Below are 20,786 nucleotides of genomic sequence, written 5' to 3' on the forward strand. Positions count from 1 at the left end.
AGGATGGATTCCTCTCTGGCTGTTTGAACTTGAACACTCCCCTGACCTTGCTGGGTCTCCTATGCAGATAACAGGTCAGACATTAATACCTGCTTTCTTGCCTTCACACGGTTGTCTCCAGGAAAGTGCTGCACAAACACACGTTCTGCCCAAGAGTGGGAGGAATTTAATCTTCATACAGGAAGGTAAGTCAAAGGAGGAAAGAGAGAGCTTAAACAGTCACAGGGGGCCTGTATTTTCATAGGATTGTCCTGTTCCTTCTCAGAGAACAAAAAAAGAAACTAAGGGGACATAGTGCACATTTGATCGAAGCCAGAAGCCCAGGGAGGCTCCTGTAGTCCTGGGGAGGCCACTTGTGCTATGAAAAGAAGATGGTTCATCACTTTCAGAATCTGTCAGATCTTGAATCTTTCGATGTGTGCGCATGCACACAGGCACACACACACGCTGACGTTCTCGGTAATAATGCATCACTGGCTTCCACCTTTAGCAGAGTATATGAAACATGTAAACAAATAATAAATTATGCCTGTGCCAACGGGGCATAGAAGCAGTAACTATAAAATACTACCCAGGGGAGAGAAAGTTTATTGAGACTGTGATAGAACACCCCAATCTCATTGCCAATGGCATTATTTCACACCCAGAGTAAGCTGGCAGGGTTGTTACTTCTTGAAGGAGAGCTTTGTCTTTTTCTTTTTTCTTAAACATCAGATTTTTTTCCCCCTTTAAACAATGCAAATCTTTCCTTCTGCAGGGATCTTGAAGAGCAGATTCCTTCCATTGTTATAAAAGGGATGCAGGTTGCAAAGAATGGAGAAATTCCTGAGAGGAAGTTGTTAAGTACTGCTAATTTGGCAAGGTGGGTGTTATGGTGTCTTTCTTTTACATTAAAGGCAGACCTTGCTTGGTTCTTAGGGGGAAAAGAAAAGATCATGTCCCTGTTGGACCCTGGGTTGAGAGATGATGCCACATAGACTAGAGCAATGGATTCCACGGTGGGGTGTCATACCCAGAGGTGCGCTATCCCCAAATAATACATTTGAAGTAAAGAAAGCATTGAATTTTTTAGATTTATTTGTATGCTATCAATACAAAACCATTTGGGGGGGGGCTGTTTAGGTTTAAATATATATAAAGCATAGGGCACCTGGGTGGTTCATTTGGTTAAGCGTGTGACTTCAGCTCAGTTCATGATCTTGCAGTTTGTGAGTTCAAGCCCCGCGTCGGGCTCCATGCTGACAGCTCAGGGCCTGGAGCCAGCTTCTGATTCTGCGTCCCCCTCTCTCTCTCTGCCCCTCCACAGCTCACGCTCTGTCTCTCTTTCTCAAAAATAAATAAACATTAAAAAAATTTTTTTAATAATAAATAAATACATACATACATATAAAGCATAATGAACTTCCCATGTACCCATATAACCATCATCCAATTTCAAAAATTATCAATTCATGGCTAGTCTGTTTTCCTCTATTCATCCACCTACCTGTTCCACCCCCTTCTCCACCCACATTATTTGAAGCAAATGCCACCCGATAGGTTGGGAAAGGCAGTCTTGCACATGCAGTCATTGGGCACCCCTCACCACCTCCCAGAACACTTCTTTATCAAGAGATAAAGTGCCCACCCAGCCTATGCTGGGGTTATTGCCTTGTGTGGGAGTATCTTTCCCTATTTTAGGCTCAGTGAATGTTCCTTTGTTCTAAGCATGTACATCAATGGCCCTCAGGCCTCCAGTCTTCAGTATTTCAGACCTCATGGGGGAGAAGTTAGGATCCTTCCACAGGATCTATGTGATCTATGATCACAGCTCAGAGCCTGGAGACCGCTTTGGATTCTTTGTCTCCCTCTCTCTCTCTGCCCCTCCCCACCTCACACTCTGTCTCTCTCTCAAAAATAAATATTAAGGGGTGCCTGGGTGGCGCAGTCGGTTAAGCGTCCGACTTCAGCCAGGTCACGATCTCGTGGTCCGTGAGTTCGAGCCCCGCGTCAGGCTCTGGGCTGATGGCTCGGAGCCTGGAGGCTGTTTCCGATTCTGTGTCTCCCTCTCTCTCTGCCCCTCCCCCGTTCATGCTCTGTCTCTCTCTGTCCCCAAAATAAATAAACGTTGAAAAAAAAATTAAAAAAAAAAAAATAAATAAACATTAAGAAATTAAAAAAAAAATTCTTCCCTCTTTAAAAATGTAACCACAATACCATATTTATATTCTAGAAGGATCAATGATAATTTCTCCATATAATTTAATATCTAGTCAGTGTTTACATTTCTTCAGTCGTCCTATATATATTTTTTACAGTTTGAATTGGGATCCAAACCAAGACTGTATGTTGTGATGGAGAAAATATGTTCCTTATATCCCTTTTAATCCAATAGGGATTGGTTCTTCGCTCAACCTCTTATTCTCTAATTTTGCAAATTTTTGTGGAAAAACTTGGATAATTTTTCCTGGTTAACCTTCCAGAGGCTGGATTCTGCTGATTATACTTCCATGGTATCACTTACCATGTGCTTTTATCCCTTGTATTTCCTATAAATGAAAAATCAAGAGACTCCCTCAGGTTCAAATTAAATATTTCTGGCAAGAACACTTTGTTGAGGGTGCTATGGACAACTGTCGGGAGAACATAATATTTGCTTGTCGTGTGTGTGTGTGTGTGTGTGTGTGTGTGTGTGTGATATCAGCAATCTGTGATGCTCGTTGCCAAATCCTGTAATTCACTAGGGATTACAAAATGTGGTATTCTAATTCTATCTAGCTGTCCTCATTTATTAGCTGGAATACTTCGTAAGGAGAATCTTCTCATTAGCTTTTTGTTAACCCTGAGGCACAGTTCTGATAGGAAAGGCAGGACAAATGGTTCTTTTGCTTTACCAGTTTTCAAAATAATTAGTTCCTTACCTAGTATTTTCTAAAAGTGATTACCACGGTATTTTTTAAGTATTGCTATAAACATATGAATTTACATATATATAATGTGGTCTAAGCCATTGTGGTCCCTGCAAGTGTCCTAATTTTTGGCCAGTGGAAACCTCTTCAAGTTGGCTCCTGAGTCCTTTTGGCATGACCCCAATAATAATTGACATCTTCCTTGCTTTCTCGTATGACAAGATGCTCCAGGAGCACTTCCCAGACTTTTCCAAGGAGCAGATTCCTTTTAATGGGAGATGGTATTTAGAAACCACAGTCTGTACTTAGAGTTAGATTGTCCTTTTATTTTAAATTTGAATGTACATAATATATTAATACTATGGTAGATACATATAATTTATAAATGACAAAGAAACACATATACCCAGTAGAGAGAGTTTAGAGACTACTTGTTTCATGTATATCTCTGGTAAAAGTGCTTGAATTCTGATACCGAGCTCTCTTCCTTTCTAGCTGTTTAGGCTTAGTCAAGTTCTTTTTTCTTTCTGAATCAATTTCTTCAAGTGTAAAATGAACAACATAGTCATAGCCACTTCAGAGGATATTGTGATGACCAAATAAGATAGATAGTAGATAAAGATAGAGAGATAAGCAGATGATAGGTTAATAGATAGATGATAGATAGATAGATAGATAGAGATACATACATACATACATACATGCCCTGACCTCACTCAACAAATGAAAGCTATTCATAATGTATCAACTAAGACCAATATTGATAGAGCCCCTCTATTACAGAAGATACTCTGTGTGCCCTCAAGGAGCTTGCGAACCAGAGGACTAGAGAAGCACTACACACAAGGAAACTCACGCAGCATCCATTCTCCCAAAGACGTATTGAGTAATATGAAGGTTAAGTCTTTTGGAAGGTCAGAGGAGAAAGCCCTGGCGCCTGGAGAGGTCTGGAAGTCTTTGTGAGAAACATAGGGTTTTAGCTGTACCCTGAAGTCTCGCCTGAAAAGGTGGGAGTGGGATGAGGTTGCAGGGAGGGCATGCTGGGGTGGGGGAGATGGTCAGGTGCAGAAAGAAGGGGAGGCAATGAAACAGCAGGAGGTAGAGAAGCTGTGGGAAGAAATAGTCCCAGGAAGGAATGAGTGCTCCAAGGTCCCAACCCTCCACAGAGGTGAGCCAGGGGAGGACAGGAAACAGGACCCTGTTGGCTATAAGAGCACATTTTATCTCTCAGTGAAGGAGGGAAGCCAGGCTGCATCTAAGAGGTAGAAAGGGGACATGGTGTGCACAGAAGGGCTCCTGGTGGTCGGTCTGTAGAAGGACAAAGCAGCCCATGCACAAGACAGCCACAGTGCCATCTAGAATCACATACACTGCCCTGGTATGTGGCAGGCATCCCCCGCCAGAAAGGAGATGCTGCAGGAAAATAGAGACTTTCAAAGTGGCTTTGATGACCCTAGCCCCAGGAACACCAAAGACAAGGCTCTCATCCGCAAAACCAACACCAGGAACAACTGAAACACAGTGCCTGCCTTTAAAAACCCTGGTAGGAATCTGGCTCCCATCTGCTGGGCCATGTCAGGAGCTCACATTCTCACGATTTCCTGCCGGGCACTGTGTTAAGCACTTAACGTACGTTCTCCCATTTAGTCCTCATCGTCAGCCTCCAAGATAGATAAAGTGTTCCCATCTAACAGATGAAAACACCGAGGGTACCAGAAGTCCAGCAATTTATTGCAAGTTAAGTACAAACTGAAGGTTGGATTCAAAATCAAGTCTGCCTCTAAAACCCTTTCCCCTACACTTTCCACTTTCCACTATTACTGACTGGCCCTTAAAATGATGATCCAACTCATTCAGTACAGAATCTATGGTCCCTCATGTTATAAGCTGCTGTTTATTGAACATGTGCCCGGCCCAATCCACATATCTTGCATATCTTAACTCTTTCGGTTCTCTCACGCCTTATGAGAGACTCTTCTGTTAGTCTTATGTTGGGAATTGAGGCCCAGAGAGGTTAAATAACCTATCCCAGGTCACATAGTGTGTGCGGACAGTGCAAGGATTCAAACCCATCTGGATCCAGAGCCTGCATACTTGACCTTGTGCTGTACTCTGCCACACAGTGGGCGCCCATGTGGGCCAGGTGTCTTCTCCATCCCATGTTTCCTTTCTAATGCAATCATGTGCCCACCCAGGAAGCACCGTGGGTGAGTAAGCAGGAAGGCTGGCTTCACTGAAATAGCCTGGGAACAAGATGTCAGAGGTGGCAGGTGGCGGTTCTATGCTAACGACATCTGTTTCCTTGCACTGTCAGCTCCGATGCTAACGTGAGGTTAGTTCCATTCCTTTTGACACTTGGTTTTGGGAATCTGAAAAGTCTGAGTATTCGGGGTAACAGTGCACATACCAGGGAGAGGGCCCATCCAACTACTCTGGCCTCAGAATTTTCTTCTTTTAATTAAAAATTCTTCTTGGGAAATTTCATAGGGAGAGTACGAGCAGGTGGTGTTAAGAGTGGGGGGAGAAAAATCTTCTTTGTCCCTTGGGGACTAAGAGCAACGCCTGTGCTACTGAGATTTGCGGTCCAATTTATCTTCCTTAAATGACCACATAGGAAAATGATGACAGCAGCGAAGCGACATTAGAAATGTGAAATGGATAAATAAAACGTGGGTGAGCACTCTGGCTGTTGAACCCACTTGAAAAATGGAGATCTAAAGAGCACACAAACCAAACTAGAAGAGGCCTTTAGAAGGAAGGCACCGGAACAAATGTCAAATGTTTATCGGAACAAAAAGAGAAACTGATGTGCACAAGCCCTCAGGCCCCTTGCAGGGTCCTTTCTTCTTGAGCAAGGCTGAACATTTCCACAGGTCATTTCCCCGCAGTAGTTCTAGCTGCTTCTAGTAATGACGGAGCAGCGCGTAGCGATCGGAGCGGAAGGGGCCTTCGAGGTCACACTTTATAGTCCGACCACTTCACGCTGCAAATGAGAAGCCAGGCCCGGAGAGATGAAGTGACATGGCCTGATATTTGATGTGTGTTTTCTTGGGGGATGTTTACAGAAATCAAATCATCTCCCAGATCGGCGTGCGGGCTGAAGCAGCGGCAACCACCGACATCCGCGAACCCTACTACGGTCCGGACACCGGAGAGGGGCCAACATGATGTCACCCAGTCTTCACAGCAGCCGGTGAGACTGGTACTGCACAGCCCGCACTTTCAGAGGGCACTGAGGCCTGGAGGGAGATTAAGGGTCTTGCCCACGGTCACAAATGCTAGAAAGTGTCAAAGCCGCATCTCAACCCGGCCCTGGCACCCAATCCCCCTGCTCCGGCTCTATTGCCTTCTGAGAAGAATAGGCAAATAGTAGAATAAGCCACGACATACCTCCTGGGATATTATTTTACAATTAAAAGTTATTATGAACTTTATGTTGTAACATGGTACGTGCTCATTATATGGTGTTTAGTGAAAACTCTAATACTCAGTGTAAAAACATGCAGAAGAAAAGCGGAAGTAGAATGTTTAAATGCTAACAGCGGCTGAGTAGTACGATAGGCTTCTTCTTTTCCCTGCTTTTTACCCATTCTAATTTTTTTGGGATGTGGTAGAGATCCTTTGTAACGAAAGAAAGAATATAACGCTTTTTTTTCTCAAAGAACTAGTATTATACTCTTAGAGTCGATAAGGAAAAGGCTAAAGTGAATAGTAATATATTTTGCTTTCCTTGGCAATAAACGTTAATAAGTAATTGATTTGCAGTGTGAGATAGAAGACCATTGTACAAAGTCCATACATAACACAATTCTCTTTGCACATTTCATCGGATGCAACAAAAACTAGAACTCGAAGAACTTAAAATGTGGAGCTACCCTATTTTTATGGCGTGCGTAGCCTAGTCTATTAATAAAACGAGATGATAACCTTCCTATGTTTACCGGGGTGGTGACTAATCGTTCTTTCCTCTGTCTGTAATTGAGTTCCAGCCAACAGCGAGACTCACGGACACGCTGGGGGAGAAGATTCCTTCCCGTCCACTCCTTCCTTCCACATGTGGAAGCTCAGGCAGAGAGAAGTCAAGTCGCTTGCCCAAGGTCTGTGAGTCTTAATATTTAAATGCTGAAGATAAACTCCAAGCCCTTCGAAGCACGGCCCTTTGGATTTTGCGCCAACCCCCCGGTGCAGCCAGTGAAGAACTTGTCCTTCACCCGATGAGTTAGAGCTTCACTGAGGGCACAGGTTGAAAAGTCCAGTTTAGTAAACACGGGCATTAGCAGTAACCCAATTCCCTGCGTGCTTCCTGGGTTCCAAGCACTATGCTGAATGCTTTACAGGGGCAATTTAGCCTCTACCGTAAGCCTGCGGTACAGGTAATAGCATCAATCTTATTTCTGTTCTAAGGAATAGGAGCTCCAGAGGACTGAGCCTCGTGCCCCTAGATGCACAGCCAGCTGGCAAGCGGCTGAGTCTTAGCACTGGAAAGGACTCACAGCGCCAACTCACCCACAGGCAGAATTTTATTCCCAGAGAGTCAAGAAACTTGCCTGAGGTAAGAAGGGAGAGCCAAAAACCATAACAGACTCTTAAAAACTGAGAACAAACAGAGGGTTGATGGGGGGTGGGAGGGAGGGGGGGTGGGTTGATGGGCATTGAGAAGGGCACCTGTTGGGATGAGCACTGGGTGTTGTATGGAAACCAATCTGACAATAAATTTCATATTAAAAAAAAAAAGAAGAAGAAGTGGAACTCAAATGAAAGCCAAAAGTCTGTAGTCCTGAAACATGGCCAAAGCCATTTTGTAGCAATCCGGTAAAAGCCTTGAAATGACCATCTCATAAAGCAACCAGCCAGACCCTCCTTCCTCCCACCCGAGGGTGCCTCCTGGTCACCTGGCCCTGACTTACTCAGCATGCACCCCCATTTTTAATAGAAAGCATCATCAAATGCATACTTGGCAACTCATTCAACATTCATTCAACAAACACATGTCAGTTCTCAGGCCTCTGCAAGGCACGAGGTGAGGATGGAGGTGCAAAGATCCGTAGCGTGCCCTCCGGGTCCCTCAAGTGCACCAGCACTCTTACTTCACCAGACAGACATGGAGGAGCCTGAGAGGTGATGGCTTTTGCTGTTCCTCTTTAACAGTAAGCAGTGCGAGCTCATGTTTGCCAGAAGAACCATGCAAACATTTATATATCCTAATACCCATCAAGGCCGCCCCGAAGCAACCTGCCCTGAATGGCTTGAGTTCTATTTCCTCTGTTAAAATTAAGTGTCCCTGGCTGCATCCAGGGTACACTGTGTTAACCAGTCAACGAGCAGAGCCAGGAAACTCAGTTTCGAAGGAAAGGAGAAAAAAAGAATGAGCAGACATTTAAGGTGAGCAACTGGAAAGCACATACTTGGAAAGCAAATGCATCAAGAATGGCCTTTGGAGCCAGTTATGTCTGATTTGGATCTTGGCTCCCACCAATCACAGGCTGTGTGACGTTGATTAGTCCTGTAGTTGTTCTCAGGTTCCTCTCAAAATCATGAAACGATGTACTAACACCCACCTTGCAGGGTTATTAGATTCATGATAATGTGTGCAAAATGCCTAGCACGGTGTCTGCTATCTTGCATTGTCCAATGCATGGCAACTGCCATTATTATTCACAATCACTGGAGATTTCCACTAACACTTGATTTGTCCCAGTTGTCAATTAAGTTGAAGACTTCCAAAAGTGAGGAAAAATAATTTCTTAAGGCAAAATTTAATAATCAGCTGAGTAAGTATCTGCTCTGGACTTCAGTGGGGGGTGAGGAAAACAGGGAGCACTGATTTTTCAATGACCCTGAGAAAATAAAAACACAAATCACAATGAAAACCGAGCTAAGAAAACTTACTTTCAAAACACTAGGATAAGCCTCTATGTGGACAGCGAATGAACTCAACAATTTGTTTCAGATCAAAAGGCAAACTATAAATGAACATGGATATCCCTTTGTCACCAGGGTTGACCATCTAAGTCTGTGCCAGACCCAGGTGGAGTGGATCAGGTAATACTAGCTGCAATAACAGATAAACCCCAAAAGAAAATCTTGCTTTCTCATTTGCATAAAGTCCAACAAAGTGGGGATGGGAGAGATGTTAAAGGGGTCCTTCAGGCTAATCTTCAACATGAGGCTCCCAAGTCTGCCCTGGCATCAACATCCAGCCTACAGACGGGAAAACAGGAAGGCACCTATCACCTCTGCATCCACCCTCCATTGGCTAGAATTTAGTCACATGGTCATACCTAACTGCAAAGGAGGCTGGGAAAACTCAGCCTGTTGGCTGTTTGCTCAGCAGGAACTGGGAATGGGTTTTCAGAATAGCAATCAGTTTCTGCTACACGGCACCTGCAAACACCAGGGATTCCATGTTTGGGAAATCTAAGACCCATTCTTTCTTGTTTTCATTCTTGCAACCCAACCCAAGTATTTAGTCCCCACATTCATAGTACTACAGGCAAATTTCACACAACACAGTGACAAAATAGGAGAATAAAAGAGAGGGTGGTAGATTATAAGGGCTCTAAAAGGGGAAAGTCAAATGAAATTTACATTCAGAGGCAAAATTCAACATTCACCCTCTCTGCTTATACAAGACCCTGAAGGTGAAGGCCCTAAGAAACTATAGCAGCATTCACAGAGCTGCATCAGCAGATTCTGCTGTGTTTTGACAGAGCTAAATTTAAGCTAGAACTTGAGTCTTTCTCAAAATGAGAGCCTTTGATTGATTGTTTGAGTGTTATGACTCCTGGATACTGTGACTCAAATCTACATCCCCAAATAATACCATCTGTAATGATCACACCTTGTTCTGGAGAGTTCACCTCTTAGAGCTTCCAGACTTTGGAGAAATGGCTTCCTTTATTGGCATGCCCAAACCAAGTACTCACAACTTGGGCAGCTCTATCTCTGGATCACTGCCCATTTTCCCGGACTCCATGTGGCTCTGGCCCAGGCCACAAGACGCTCAGGCTGAAGCTTCCTGTCTCTTCTTCCACACCCTTCCGCCTTCTTGCAAAAACTGTGTTTTGGAGCTTGTATCATCTCAGCTTTAATTTTTGTATCATGACCCACAACAATAAATAAATTTTATATTTTGACCCAGTACACACACACACACACACAAAATTAAATCAAAAATTTCTTGAAACATTCGTATTTTATTAAGAATGATGCACTCTGATACTTTTTGTTCACTTCTGTTTCAGTCCATTAAAAAATGCTTCTTGGGACTCACTAAATGGTTTAGACAAACCATCTTCTGTAGATTGTCATGTCTGTAATCTACTAGCCTACAGTCACTGGCCTACATTAGCAGAACTATTTTTTCTCTCCTTGAGACCAGTGAACTTCATCTCTGCTGCACTTTTCCCATATTCTCCTAGAACCACACTCTCAGCTTTTTCCCTCATCACCTTTAAAATCTTTACCTCCAGTATCTCCTTGGACTTCCACCCTTGGACTTCCTGTTACACCCACTTTACCTACATTTCAAGCTTAATCAGGAGCTTTAGACCCTTACTCTTTCATTGACTCTTCTTTATCAGAATCTTCCTGGTTTTATATTTTCTGCAATCTACACAGACTCTATGATTACAACCTCCTGATTTGTCCACCAGTCTACTACTTGGCATGAGATATTTTGGTTCCGTCCTCCTGATAACCAAGCCTACAGCTTGGCCATCAGCCCAATGCACATGGCCAAGAAAATGTAGGCACTAAAGTATCTGAGCCAGGCCCATCAATTGGGGTTGATGTCTACATGGAGTCACCACTGCTTATTTATTTATTCCTTAGCCCACTATAATTTTTCCACCTCCAATCCTTCTGTACTGTTATATAGACTGAGGAATGCAAAGCATACTCTTTGGGCCTTATTTTATTCTCTCTGCAGCATCTGAGACTATCAACCTTCAAAATCTCTCCCCATCACTTTGAGAGCTCCCTCTTCCTGAATTTTTTACATTCTCTTTTGCCACTCCTTTTCAAGCTTCTTTATAAATTCTTTCTCCTCTCTCTACCCCTTAACTGCTGGTGTTCTCAAGTTCCTCCCCTTTCAGCACACTCTACAACATTCCAAGGCAAAGCCATCCACACCCACGATTTCCACTTCCATCTGTATAATGATGATTCTCACAAATATTCTAAATCTTCAGCCCTCTGTGGCTTCATATCCAGTGTCTACCGCATCCCTTCACCTGGATGTCTCACAGAGCCTTTCAAATTCAACATGTCCCAAACTGAAGTTGGACGTTTCTTCCTACTTAGTATTTTCCAATGGTTTTCCATTGCACTTAGAAGAAAAATCCATGAGGAGCGCCTGGGTGGCTCAATCGGTTAAGCATCCAACTTCAGCTCTGGTCATGATCTCACAGTTTGTGAGTTCAAGCCCCACATTGGGCTCTGTGCTGACAGCTCAGAGCCTGGAGCCTGCTTTGGATTCTGTGTCTTCCTCTCTCTCTCTGTTCTTCCCCCACTCATGCTCTGTCTCTCTTTCTTTCAAAAATAAACATTAAAAAAAATTTTTTTTTTTAAGAAAGAAAGAAAAAAAATCCATGATTATTGCCATGATCTTTCAAGTCCAGGGGTCTAAATGGTCTAACTTCTAGCTCCCTTGTCTACCTCATTATTTAGACTTTTTTCATGACTTACTCTGCTCAAGTCATACTGGCTTCATTGCTGTTCCTCCAATAACCAAGGATACACTTATCATAGGGCATTTGTCCTGTTACTTTTTCTGCCTGAAATGCTATTGCCCCAGAGCAGATAGCCACGAAACTCTCTTCCTCATCTCACTCAAGCTTCTGCTGAAATACCAGCTGCTCATAGAATCCTCTCTGACTAATCTATCAAAATAGCATCCTCATCACTCTTGATGCCCTTACCCAGCTTTATTTCTCTTCAGAGAAGCTACCATCATATTACATGAATGTGTTTATTGTCCATTTACCCAGTTCACTAGAATATAAGTTTCTTTATTTAGCTGAATCCTCACCACCTAGAACAGGACTTGAGACAATGTAAGAACTCAATAAATAATTGATGAGTAAATGATTAATTTATTTCCTTCTCCTCTCTTACTTCATGCCCCCAAACTGTGTTTTCTCTGGGATTCTAGGTAAAAGGTACACGATTTTCCCAATCCTAGCCTAACGCAGAAGCTTGATCTTTAGCCTCAACCTCTTCCTCTTCTTTCCACCCACATCCCATTTGTCATGCATCTTAGTGTATCTTCCTAAGTCTCTCTCCTATCACATCTGATTTCTCTATCTTTGCTGCTGTGGCCTTGTTTTCAGTGTAATGGATCCCTTTGTAAATTTGATAAAACCTAGGGGTCTTCTCAGGAAAATATTCATGGAAACATCATATTCTTCATAAAAGGGTTTCTAGATTTTCCAAAGCCCAGTGTGGACTTCCCTCCTCAGGTGCCACAATGTCCAAGGGTAAAAATCTCTGCCTTAAAGACTCTCTGCCTTAAAAAATCTTAGACTCTTAAAGATTCCTTATTTCTTATCTGAATAACTGTGATGTCTGCTATGCTCTGAATGTTTGTACCCCGCCACACCACACCAGAAAATGCGTATGTTCAAATTCCAATGTGTTTCTATTATGAGGTAGTCTTTGGGGGGTGATTAGGTCATGAGAGGAGAGCCCATATGAATGGGATTAGTGACATAGATAGACTCACCTCTTTATCCACGCGAGGTTACGTGGAGAAGGCAGTGGTCACTGAAGGAGCAAGCTATCGTCAGACACTAAATCTGCTGGCACCTTGGTCTTGGACATCCAGCCTCCAGACCTGTAAGAACTAAATGTTTGTTATTCGTAAACCATCCTGTTTGCGGTATTCTGTTATAGTGGCCCAAATGGACTAAAACAATGTCCTCTGACAGGTGTCCCTGCCACCAACCCTACCCTTCCTTTCATCCACTTTGCACAAGAGCCGCCTATCTAATCTTTTAACAGTGTAGCTTTGTCCGTGGCCTCCTATGTGTCCCCTGTAACACCTGTTAATGGTCCTCCATCACCTTAAGAGCAATCTCCTCCATGTGGGTGCTGCTGCTTACTCCTCCAGCCTCAGCCCTTTAGTGTTCCACACCCACCCTCAGCTGGAACTATCCTGAAAAACTCCTCTCTCATACCTCTGTGCCTTTGAATGTGAAGGTTCTTTGCCCTACCTGGCCCCTCACTTCCATCTGCTTGGCTACCTGCTACTCATCTTCTCCCAAACAGTTCAAGGATTATCATGAAGGCACTCTCTCATCTCCTGGGGCTTAACTAGAGGCTCTTTCCTCATATCAGACTGTTGTGTGATCATCATCTTGTCCGTTTCCCCTGTCAGATGGTGCAACATTGAGAACAGGAGCCGTTTTGTTAATCTCTGTGCACATAGCGGGTGCTCGATGAAGGTGTATTGAATGACCACATGGAATAATCAGGTAAAAGAAGGGAGAGGAGGAAGCAGCACATTTTAGATTCATATAAATGGGGCAGGTGTAGCCAACACGGCTTCCAAAATAGGAAAATCCATATTTACAGAGGAGATAAAGCTGATAGTTCTTCCATTTACAAAAAGGATTCACCACAAGGGGCCTCTAAATAGCGGGCACTTTAACCACCCTATGTAAGTGTTTGTTTACAGATCATTAATCATTTCACAAAGAAGCCAAAAGCTCAAGTGCAGCCAATCAGAGCCTTTAGAACTGGATCACAAGGTTTCTGAAATTACAAGTTAATGATTCAATGTTAAGCTATACAATTAACACATGACTTTTCAGGAACAAGCCAGAGAGAGAGAGAGAAGGAGAGGAAGGGAGGGAGGGATAAAGAAGAACCATAGCAACAGGAGAAATAATTTTGAGAAGTCTGAAAGACCCACGAATTGTCTTAAAGCAGGACATCTCCCCTCTTGTGTGGCAGGTGGATGGGTGAGGGTAGGTGGGGGGGGGGGGTTCCAAAATGATTAGACACCTACAAGTAGGCCTTCATAGTAGTCAGTAAAGACAAATTTCTCAACTTCTAGTGAAGACTAGGATACAGAGAGATATTGTCTTGGCCGTCAGTGTGCACTTAACAAGTCAAATAGATTTACTCTGGCACAAACCCTAAAGTTCACTCATCTATTCACCAACTATCAGTTGAACATCAGTTGAGCACTTGTCACATGTCAGGCCGTGTGAGATAAAATGCTGACCAAGATCTAGGCAATCCCTCGCTCTCAAGGAACTTGCATTTTAGAGGGAGGAGCAAGTGATCAATTAACACACGAGGTAATTTACTGCAGTGAAAGTAGTAGCAAAGGAGTAAGAAAGTGATGTGACACTGAGGGTGGGGATACCATGAGATTCTCTAGACAAGGAAGGCTCTCTGGGAGCACATTATCGAGGCTGAGCCTGATGGACGAGAAGGAGGCAGCCACAGAAAAATCTGGAGAAAGGCACTTCTGGAAAAGGGACCATCAAAGTCCAAAGCCTCAGATGGGAAAGATCTAAGGGCCAAAAAGCCCTTAAACCAAAAGAGGCCACTGTAACTGCAGTTCAATGAAGGAACAAGGCTTGGATGAGGTTGGGAGGCAGACTTCGCAGAGCTTTGTAAAATGAATAAGGACTATGGAATTATTCTAAATGCAATGGGAGACCATTATTTCATCAGGAGATGATGTACTTAGAAATAATCACTCTGGTGGCTACGTGGAGAATAGGGAAGAAGGAATAAACTAGAACACTAGTTAGGGGCTGTTGCAGCAGTACAGATAGAAGACGACAGTGGCATGGAGCAGGGTAGTGGTAGAAGCAGACAGATGTGGACAGATTGCAGATCTAGCTCATATGGGGCACAGAAACATTGTGAGCGATGACAGGTGGGGCCTCTCTAAGTTCCTTTGCCACTCAAACATTCTGTGACTATTACTTGGCTACCATGGCCATCAAAATGGAGCTCCTTGTTGAGGAAATCTGCCTGTCATGAAAGCTGGGCAGAGCCATAGTTGGGTCACACTGTGATCATCATAGGCCCATGACTTTGGGGTGAGAATTCCTATAAACCCATCACTTGAGAAACCCAGAAGAAATCCATTCTTTGCATTCTAGAAGTTCTTCGTCCTGGAGCTAGCACTGCTGCATCTTCCTTCTTGCCCTGAGCCACTTACACTCTCTTGGGAATTCTCTATTTCAGGGAATGGTGTCACCCATCCAACCAGAAGACAGCAAACCATTTTTGACAATTCTGTTGCAAACTGACCAAAGTCAGGATGGTTGGTCACAATTACTCTGCATTGGGTAGCTAATGGCATCTCTCAAATGTTAGAATATAGGGGCTATAGGTCTCTTCCCCAGCAACCTCACAATCAGAGCATGCCTCAGACCAGATTCTGCCTCACGGACAGACATTTATTAGCAGACAGGCACAAAAATGAGCACACAGCTAGGTTTGTGATCTCCAGCTAACCCAGCTTCCTATCATCTAAGCACTCAAAAGCACTTTGCATTAAAAGCTCACCTTGAGACAAATGCGACCATACCCCATTGCAGGATTCAGTTAACTGGGGCTAGTTAACTGGACATCTGGGTTCTCAACCAGAGCAGATTTTGTCCCTCAGTTTTTTCTTCCAGGAAATTTATGGAGATATTTTTGTCTTTAACAACTGGGGAAATGCTCCTAGCATCTAATGAGTAGAGGACAGGGATGCGGCTAACCGTCCTATAATGCATTCCATCTATCCCCAGGGTCTATATGTATACCTTTCTAAATAGGTATAGAATCCATCTCTCGCCTCTGCCTTCTACTGCCCTAGTTTGGATCTTCAGCATTTCAGACAAAGACTTCCTCCCACCTGCTTCCCAGCCCCCCTGTTTCTTCTGGCCCAATCTCCCACCCTGCTGTCAGACCGATCTTCCCAAACTACGACTGGTATCCTCCTTTTTTTTAATTTTCCAGTGTCTCTTCCATGTACAATAAACTAACTCTTTGCTTTCTTTCCTGCCTCTTCTCCCCTGGGCATTTTATTTCAACCTGCTACAGTTGCTTTAGTATACCAAATTCTTCCAAATCTCTGTGCCTTTGTACATGCTATTCCTCTGACTGGAAGGCCTTCCTGTCTCTCTTTCTTACTCCCTTCCACCTTTCTATGTACCCAGAGCTTGAGCCTAAACTCAAATACTGCCTCATCCTTTGGCAACTCCAGGCCAACCCTGGGCCTCCTTACTGACCTTGCCTTATTCTGTATAAATCTCTACTGAAGCCAATGTCCTAGTGTCTTTCTGTACTGCAACTATTTGCCTGTCTACTCCCCTCCTAACTCTGAACTCCTATATGATTAATTCATTGGGCCCAGCATGCCTACACAGTAGGCAGCAGCTAAATATTTGTTCAATAAATGATCACTTTCTATGCCCTGGGTAGTCTGGTTTTTGCTTTTTGTTTTGTTCTTTAACAGATTTTAAATTCTTCAAATTTTCAGAAGATGAAGTGATACAAATGAGGTACTGTGGTTTTCAAATCTCAGTGTGCCTAAGAATCCTCCTAAAGACTTGTTTCAAAAGCAGATTCAGGGGCCCCAAATACCCAGGTAGTTTTTAAAATTAATAAATTTTTAAAAAGTGAGATTTAATTTACATATCATGAAATTCATCCTTTAAAACTATACAATTCAGTGATTTTGTAGTATATTCACAAAGTTGTGCAATTGTCACCACTATCAAATTCTAAAACATTTTTATATTTCTAGAGAGAAAACCATATTTATTAGCTGTCACCCTTTGTTTACCCCTCCCCCCAACCCCTGGCAATCACTAAATTCCTTTCTGGTCTCTGTGGATTTGCCTAGTCTGAATATTTCCTATATTCCTATTTCCTATATTGGGTTGTTTTGGTATATTTGTTGTTGTTGAGTGGTAGGGGTTCTTAATATGTTTTCAGTATTAACTCCTTAATAGATATATGATTTGCAAATATTTTCTCTCATTCTGTGTGTTATGTTTTCATCTCTTGATAGTCTTTTGATGTATAAGCGTTTTTTAATGTGAAGAAGTCCAATGTATCTATTTTTCTTTTATTTCTTGAGCATCAGATATCATATCTAAGAAACCATCGCCTCATCCAAGGTCACAAAAAATTATGCCTATGTTTTCCTCTAAGAGTTTTATTAGCTCTTATATTTAAATCATTGACCCATTTGAATTAACTTTCATATGGGGTGTTAAGTAAGGGTCCAACCTCATTCTTTTGTATGTAGATATCCAGTTGTCCCAGCACCATTCCTTAAAAAAGGCTAATCTTTTCCCCATTGAAGGGTAGAAAGTCAACTGATGAGAAATGTAAAAGGTTTTTTTTTTTTTTTTTTTGATTCTCAACCATATCCCTTTGATATACATGTACTTATTTCTATGCCTGTACCACACACTCAAATAGCCAAGGAGCCACATTTGGAAGAACCTTTGTCTAACTTACAGTTGTTATAAATAAGAGCTAATCCAAAACAATGGTTCCCAACCAGACTGAACATGACAATCATTACAAGGGTTTCAAAAAGAAAAAACTCCTGATCTCCAGGTGTTCCTCTGTCCCATCTCCCTCTCATCCCCTAGGGTTTGGATTCAGCAGTTGGCTCTGAGGCTCAGGAACTGCTGTTTTTAAAATGCCACTCTCGTGATCATCCAGAATTGGGAATCGCTGGTCCAGGTGATCATTTAAAGTCCTTTCCAACACAAGGGACCTATGACGTTAGGAAAAGAGAAAATTTAAGGTAGAAGTTTGACCCCAAAACACGTTAAATGATCATCCTATGTGTATTTGGCCTACAGAAGGCATCTCTCTGATGAAATAAATTTGGATATGATTTTATGAAAAACAATTGAAGTCAAAGGACCAGTATTACTCAAGATGTCTAGATTAGGAGGAGCTATTTCATAGTATTAATGCAGATGTGGGAACTTGCCCTAAGGCCAGGCACAGTGCCTTCCTTGGGCTCCCACGGCCCCACGCTCTGTCGATGAAGTGTCTGTCTCCCTCACTAATCTCTGGAACTTCTTGAGCAGAACCAGGATTTTTTCCATTTTGGATTTCCAACGTCCATCGCTGTGCCTAGAAAATTACAGGTACTCAATAAAATGTCAAATTAAACTAAACATAGTTTCTATATTTAATCAAGTGCACAGATAAGGTCAAATAGCAGGCTTTATGTAAAAATGCTAGGTATGCGATGCTTTGCAAACAGAACTGGAAAGGAATTAAGCAATGGGATTAAAAAGATTATTTTTTTAAAAAACCAAGCAATTATTTTTGCATCATGTTTATCATCTTAGTCCTTACCCGCCTGCTTACTGACTGTATTTATTCCTCTGGGTCCCAGCAGGAAACAGATGGCTCACCAGAGTTGAATGGAGAAACTATTTCCAGGGGAGTGGGCAGAATTAAGGGGACAACAAGAAATAAAGCCCGTGGGACTAGCGACAGTGAGATGTCCTAACCTTCTCTAGGCCTGAAGGGACCAGGGAACAGACAGAGCAGAGTGGCCAGAACCTAGTGAGAGCTGGAAGCCAGACAGAGGGCCGCACAGTAGGACCTGCAGCCATTGGCACGAAATGGGCAGAAAAGAGCACAACATTCCTCAGGAAGGTCGACTGGAGAATCGCCAGCATACTCACCCATGAGGAACAGAAAGCCATGGACATCAACCATAATCCATTGGAAAAAACCAGAAATGTAAGAAGCTGAGGTGCAGAAATCAGTTAATCTTCTTAGTCTTCAGCTATTTTGACCTTTCTGGAACGTTGCGCTTTCATTAATTCATTTATCAAATACTTGAGTCTTTTTATGTTGTCAGCACTGTTTTTGGCCCTGGGAATACAAAGAAGAATAAAACACATTTCCTGCCCTCACAAAGTTTTCATTGGGGACTGAGGGACACAGGCAAACAATGACAATACAATATGATAGTACAATGGTGGGTGTATTTGTTGCCTAGGGCCGTCATGACTTGCCCAGTAACAAAGTACCACAAACTGGGTGGCTTACACAATGGGAATTTACTGTCTCACTGTTCCGGAGGCTGGAAGTGTGAGATCAGGGTGTCAGCAGGGTTGGTTCCTGATGAGGTCTGTGAAGGAGAATCTGTTCCAGGACTCTCCCTTAGTTTCTGATGGTCTGCTGGCAATCTTTGGCATCCCTTGGCTTGTAGAAGCATCTTCCCAATCTCTGCCTTTATCTCTACATAGCATTCCCCCTGTGTGTGTGTCTATATCCAAATTTCCCCTTTTTATAAGGATACACTAGTTATACTGGATTAGTGGCCCACCTTACTCTAGTATAACCTCATCTTAACTAAATACACCTGTAACGACCCTATTTCCAAATAAGATCCCCTCTGAGGAACTGGGGTTTAGGACTTCAACTTTCAATTTTGGGCACAGAATTCAACCTGTACAGTGGGGATAGGCTCAGGGTTTTGTGAGAACACATACAAAATAGTTATGGAGGAGGAAAGAAGAGAAGGCAACTTTGTTGGTCTTAAGGGGATGGGTAAGAGTCAGCCAAGTGAAGAGATGAGCAGAGGAGGAAGAGGAAGGGGACAAGGTACATGGGGAAAGAAGAGACCGCCTTGGTGATTTGGTGCTGGAGCAGAGAACTCAAGGCTGCAGAGAAGGAGCATCCCCTCTGGTCACACAGGACCTTTATGACCCACAGAGGGTCCAGACCAGGGAGAAACAATGGAAGGCCTTTAAGCAGGGACTTGACAGGTGCAGTTTTGCCTTTCAAAGGGGCCACTCTGGCAGATAGGTGGAAGATGGTAAGGATTGCAAATGGGGCAAACATCTGGGAGGCTGTGGTGTTGGACCAGGGGAGAGAGTGGTAGCAGAGAGAGCAGGAAGAGAAGGGATAGGTTTGATGAATACTGGGAGGGACTTGGTGATTACAATGCCTGAGCATAGGGGAGTAGGGGAGCAACATCCCCACCCCTGCAATGAGGCCACAGTGTCATCAGCAAAGTGCAGAAGAGGTCGTTTTTTTACAGGAAAATTGTCCCTGATTGTGGCTCTGGTAATACTGGATTAGTGGTGCCTATGGGAGAAGATAAGGGTAAAGATCTTGATTAGAAAGAGGGACTTAGCAGTCAGAGAAAGACAAATATCACATGACTTCACTCAAATGAGGACTTTAAGACACAGAACAGATGAACACAAGGGAAGGGAAGCAAAAATAATACAAAAACAGGGAGGGGGACAAAACAGAAGAGACTCATAAATATGGAGAACAAACTGAGGGTTACAGGAGGGGTTGTGGGATGGGGGGATGGGCTAAATGGGTAAGGGGCACTAAGGAATCTACTCCTGAAATCATTGTTACATGTATGCTAACTAATTTGGATATAAATTTTTTAAAAATTTAAAGAAAAAAAAAGAGGGACTTAGGAGTTCTTTGCAGGTCCCACAAAAGAGAATGAGCTTCACCAGGGTGTGCGTGTGGCAGAAGATGTGCTCTGAGTCAGAACAGAATCCTGGAGAATACCCCATGTGCCTACCCCACATGCCTGTGATAGGCAGAAGAAAGGAGGCCTTTCTGAGGGATGGTGAAGAATAGAGAATGTAACATGGAAGTTAAAGAATTGGGACACTTCAAAGAAAGGCAATCCATATTCTTTTCTCTTAAATTTATTTATTTTGAGAGAGTGCGAGCGAGTGAGGGAGGGGCAGAGAGTGAGGGGAGAGAGAGAATCCCAAGCAGGCTCCTTGCTGTCAGCATAGAACCTGGCATAGAGTTCGAACTCATGAACCGTGAGATCATGACTTAACCCAAAATCAGAAGTCAGATGCTTAACCAACTGAGCCACCCAGGCACCCCGGGGTCATCCATATTCTTTTTTTT

At 43.1% G+C, this 20,786-nt stretch overlaps 1 protein-coding gene across 3 annotated transcripts; it reads left to right on the top strand.

Moving 5' to 3' along the window:
- Positions 1-757: 757 nt before the first annotated feature.
- LOC147581703 (uncharacterized) lies at positions 758-18,729 on the top strand. 3 transcript variants are annotated; one of them, XM_086704086.1, is made up of 6 exons: positions 758-862; positions 5,954-6,081; positions 6,878-6,985; positions 7,293-7,440; positions 17,510-17,603; positions 18,277-18,729. In XM_086704086.1, the coding sequence occupies exons 2-6, from the start codon at positions 6,053-6,055 to the stop codon at positions 18,336-18,338; spliced, it is 441 nt and encodes a 146-aa protein (XP_086560212.1). In that variant the 5' UTR covers positions 758-862; positions 5,954-6,052; the 3' UTR covers positions 18,339-18,729. The 3 variants fall into 3 exon arrangements, 1 of the variants encoding a protein (XP_086560212.1); XR_015250174.1 differs by lacking the exon at positions 17,510-17,603 and having other exon boundaries at positions 18,274-18,729; XR_015250173.1 differs by lacking the exon at positions 17,510-17,603.
- Positions 18,730-20,786: the final 2,057 nt, after the last annotated feature.

Source organism: Puma concolor, chromosome B1, assembly GCF_028749965.1.
Source record: "Puma concolor isolate L17-30 chromosome B1, mPumCon1.1.hap2, whole genome shotgun sequence".
NCBI lineage: Eukaryota > Metazoa > Chordata > Mammalia > Carnivora > Felidae > Puma > Puma concolor.

What these genes read in the sequence shown, in the direction of transcription:
- LOC147581703 (XM_086704086.1), top strand. Translation starts at nt 6,053, where the DNA reads ATGATGTCACCCAGTCTTCACAGCAGCCG. An exon ending in CCCAGTCTTCACAGCAGCCG is followed by an intron (nt 6,082 to 6,877) that starts GTGAGACTGGTA and finishes ATTGAGTTCCAG; the next exon opens with CCAACAGCGAGACTCACGGA. An exon ending in AGTCAAGAAACTTGCCTGAG is followed by an intron (nt 7,441 to 17,509) that starts GTAAGAAGGGAG and finishes CTCATCCCCTAG; the next exon opens with GGTTTGGATTCAGCAGTTGG.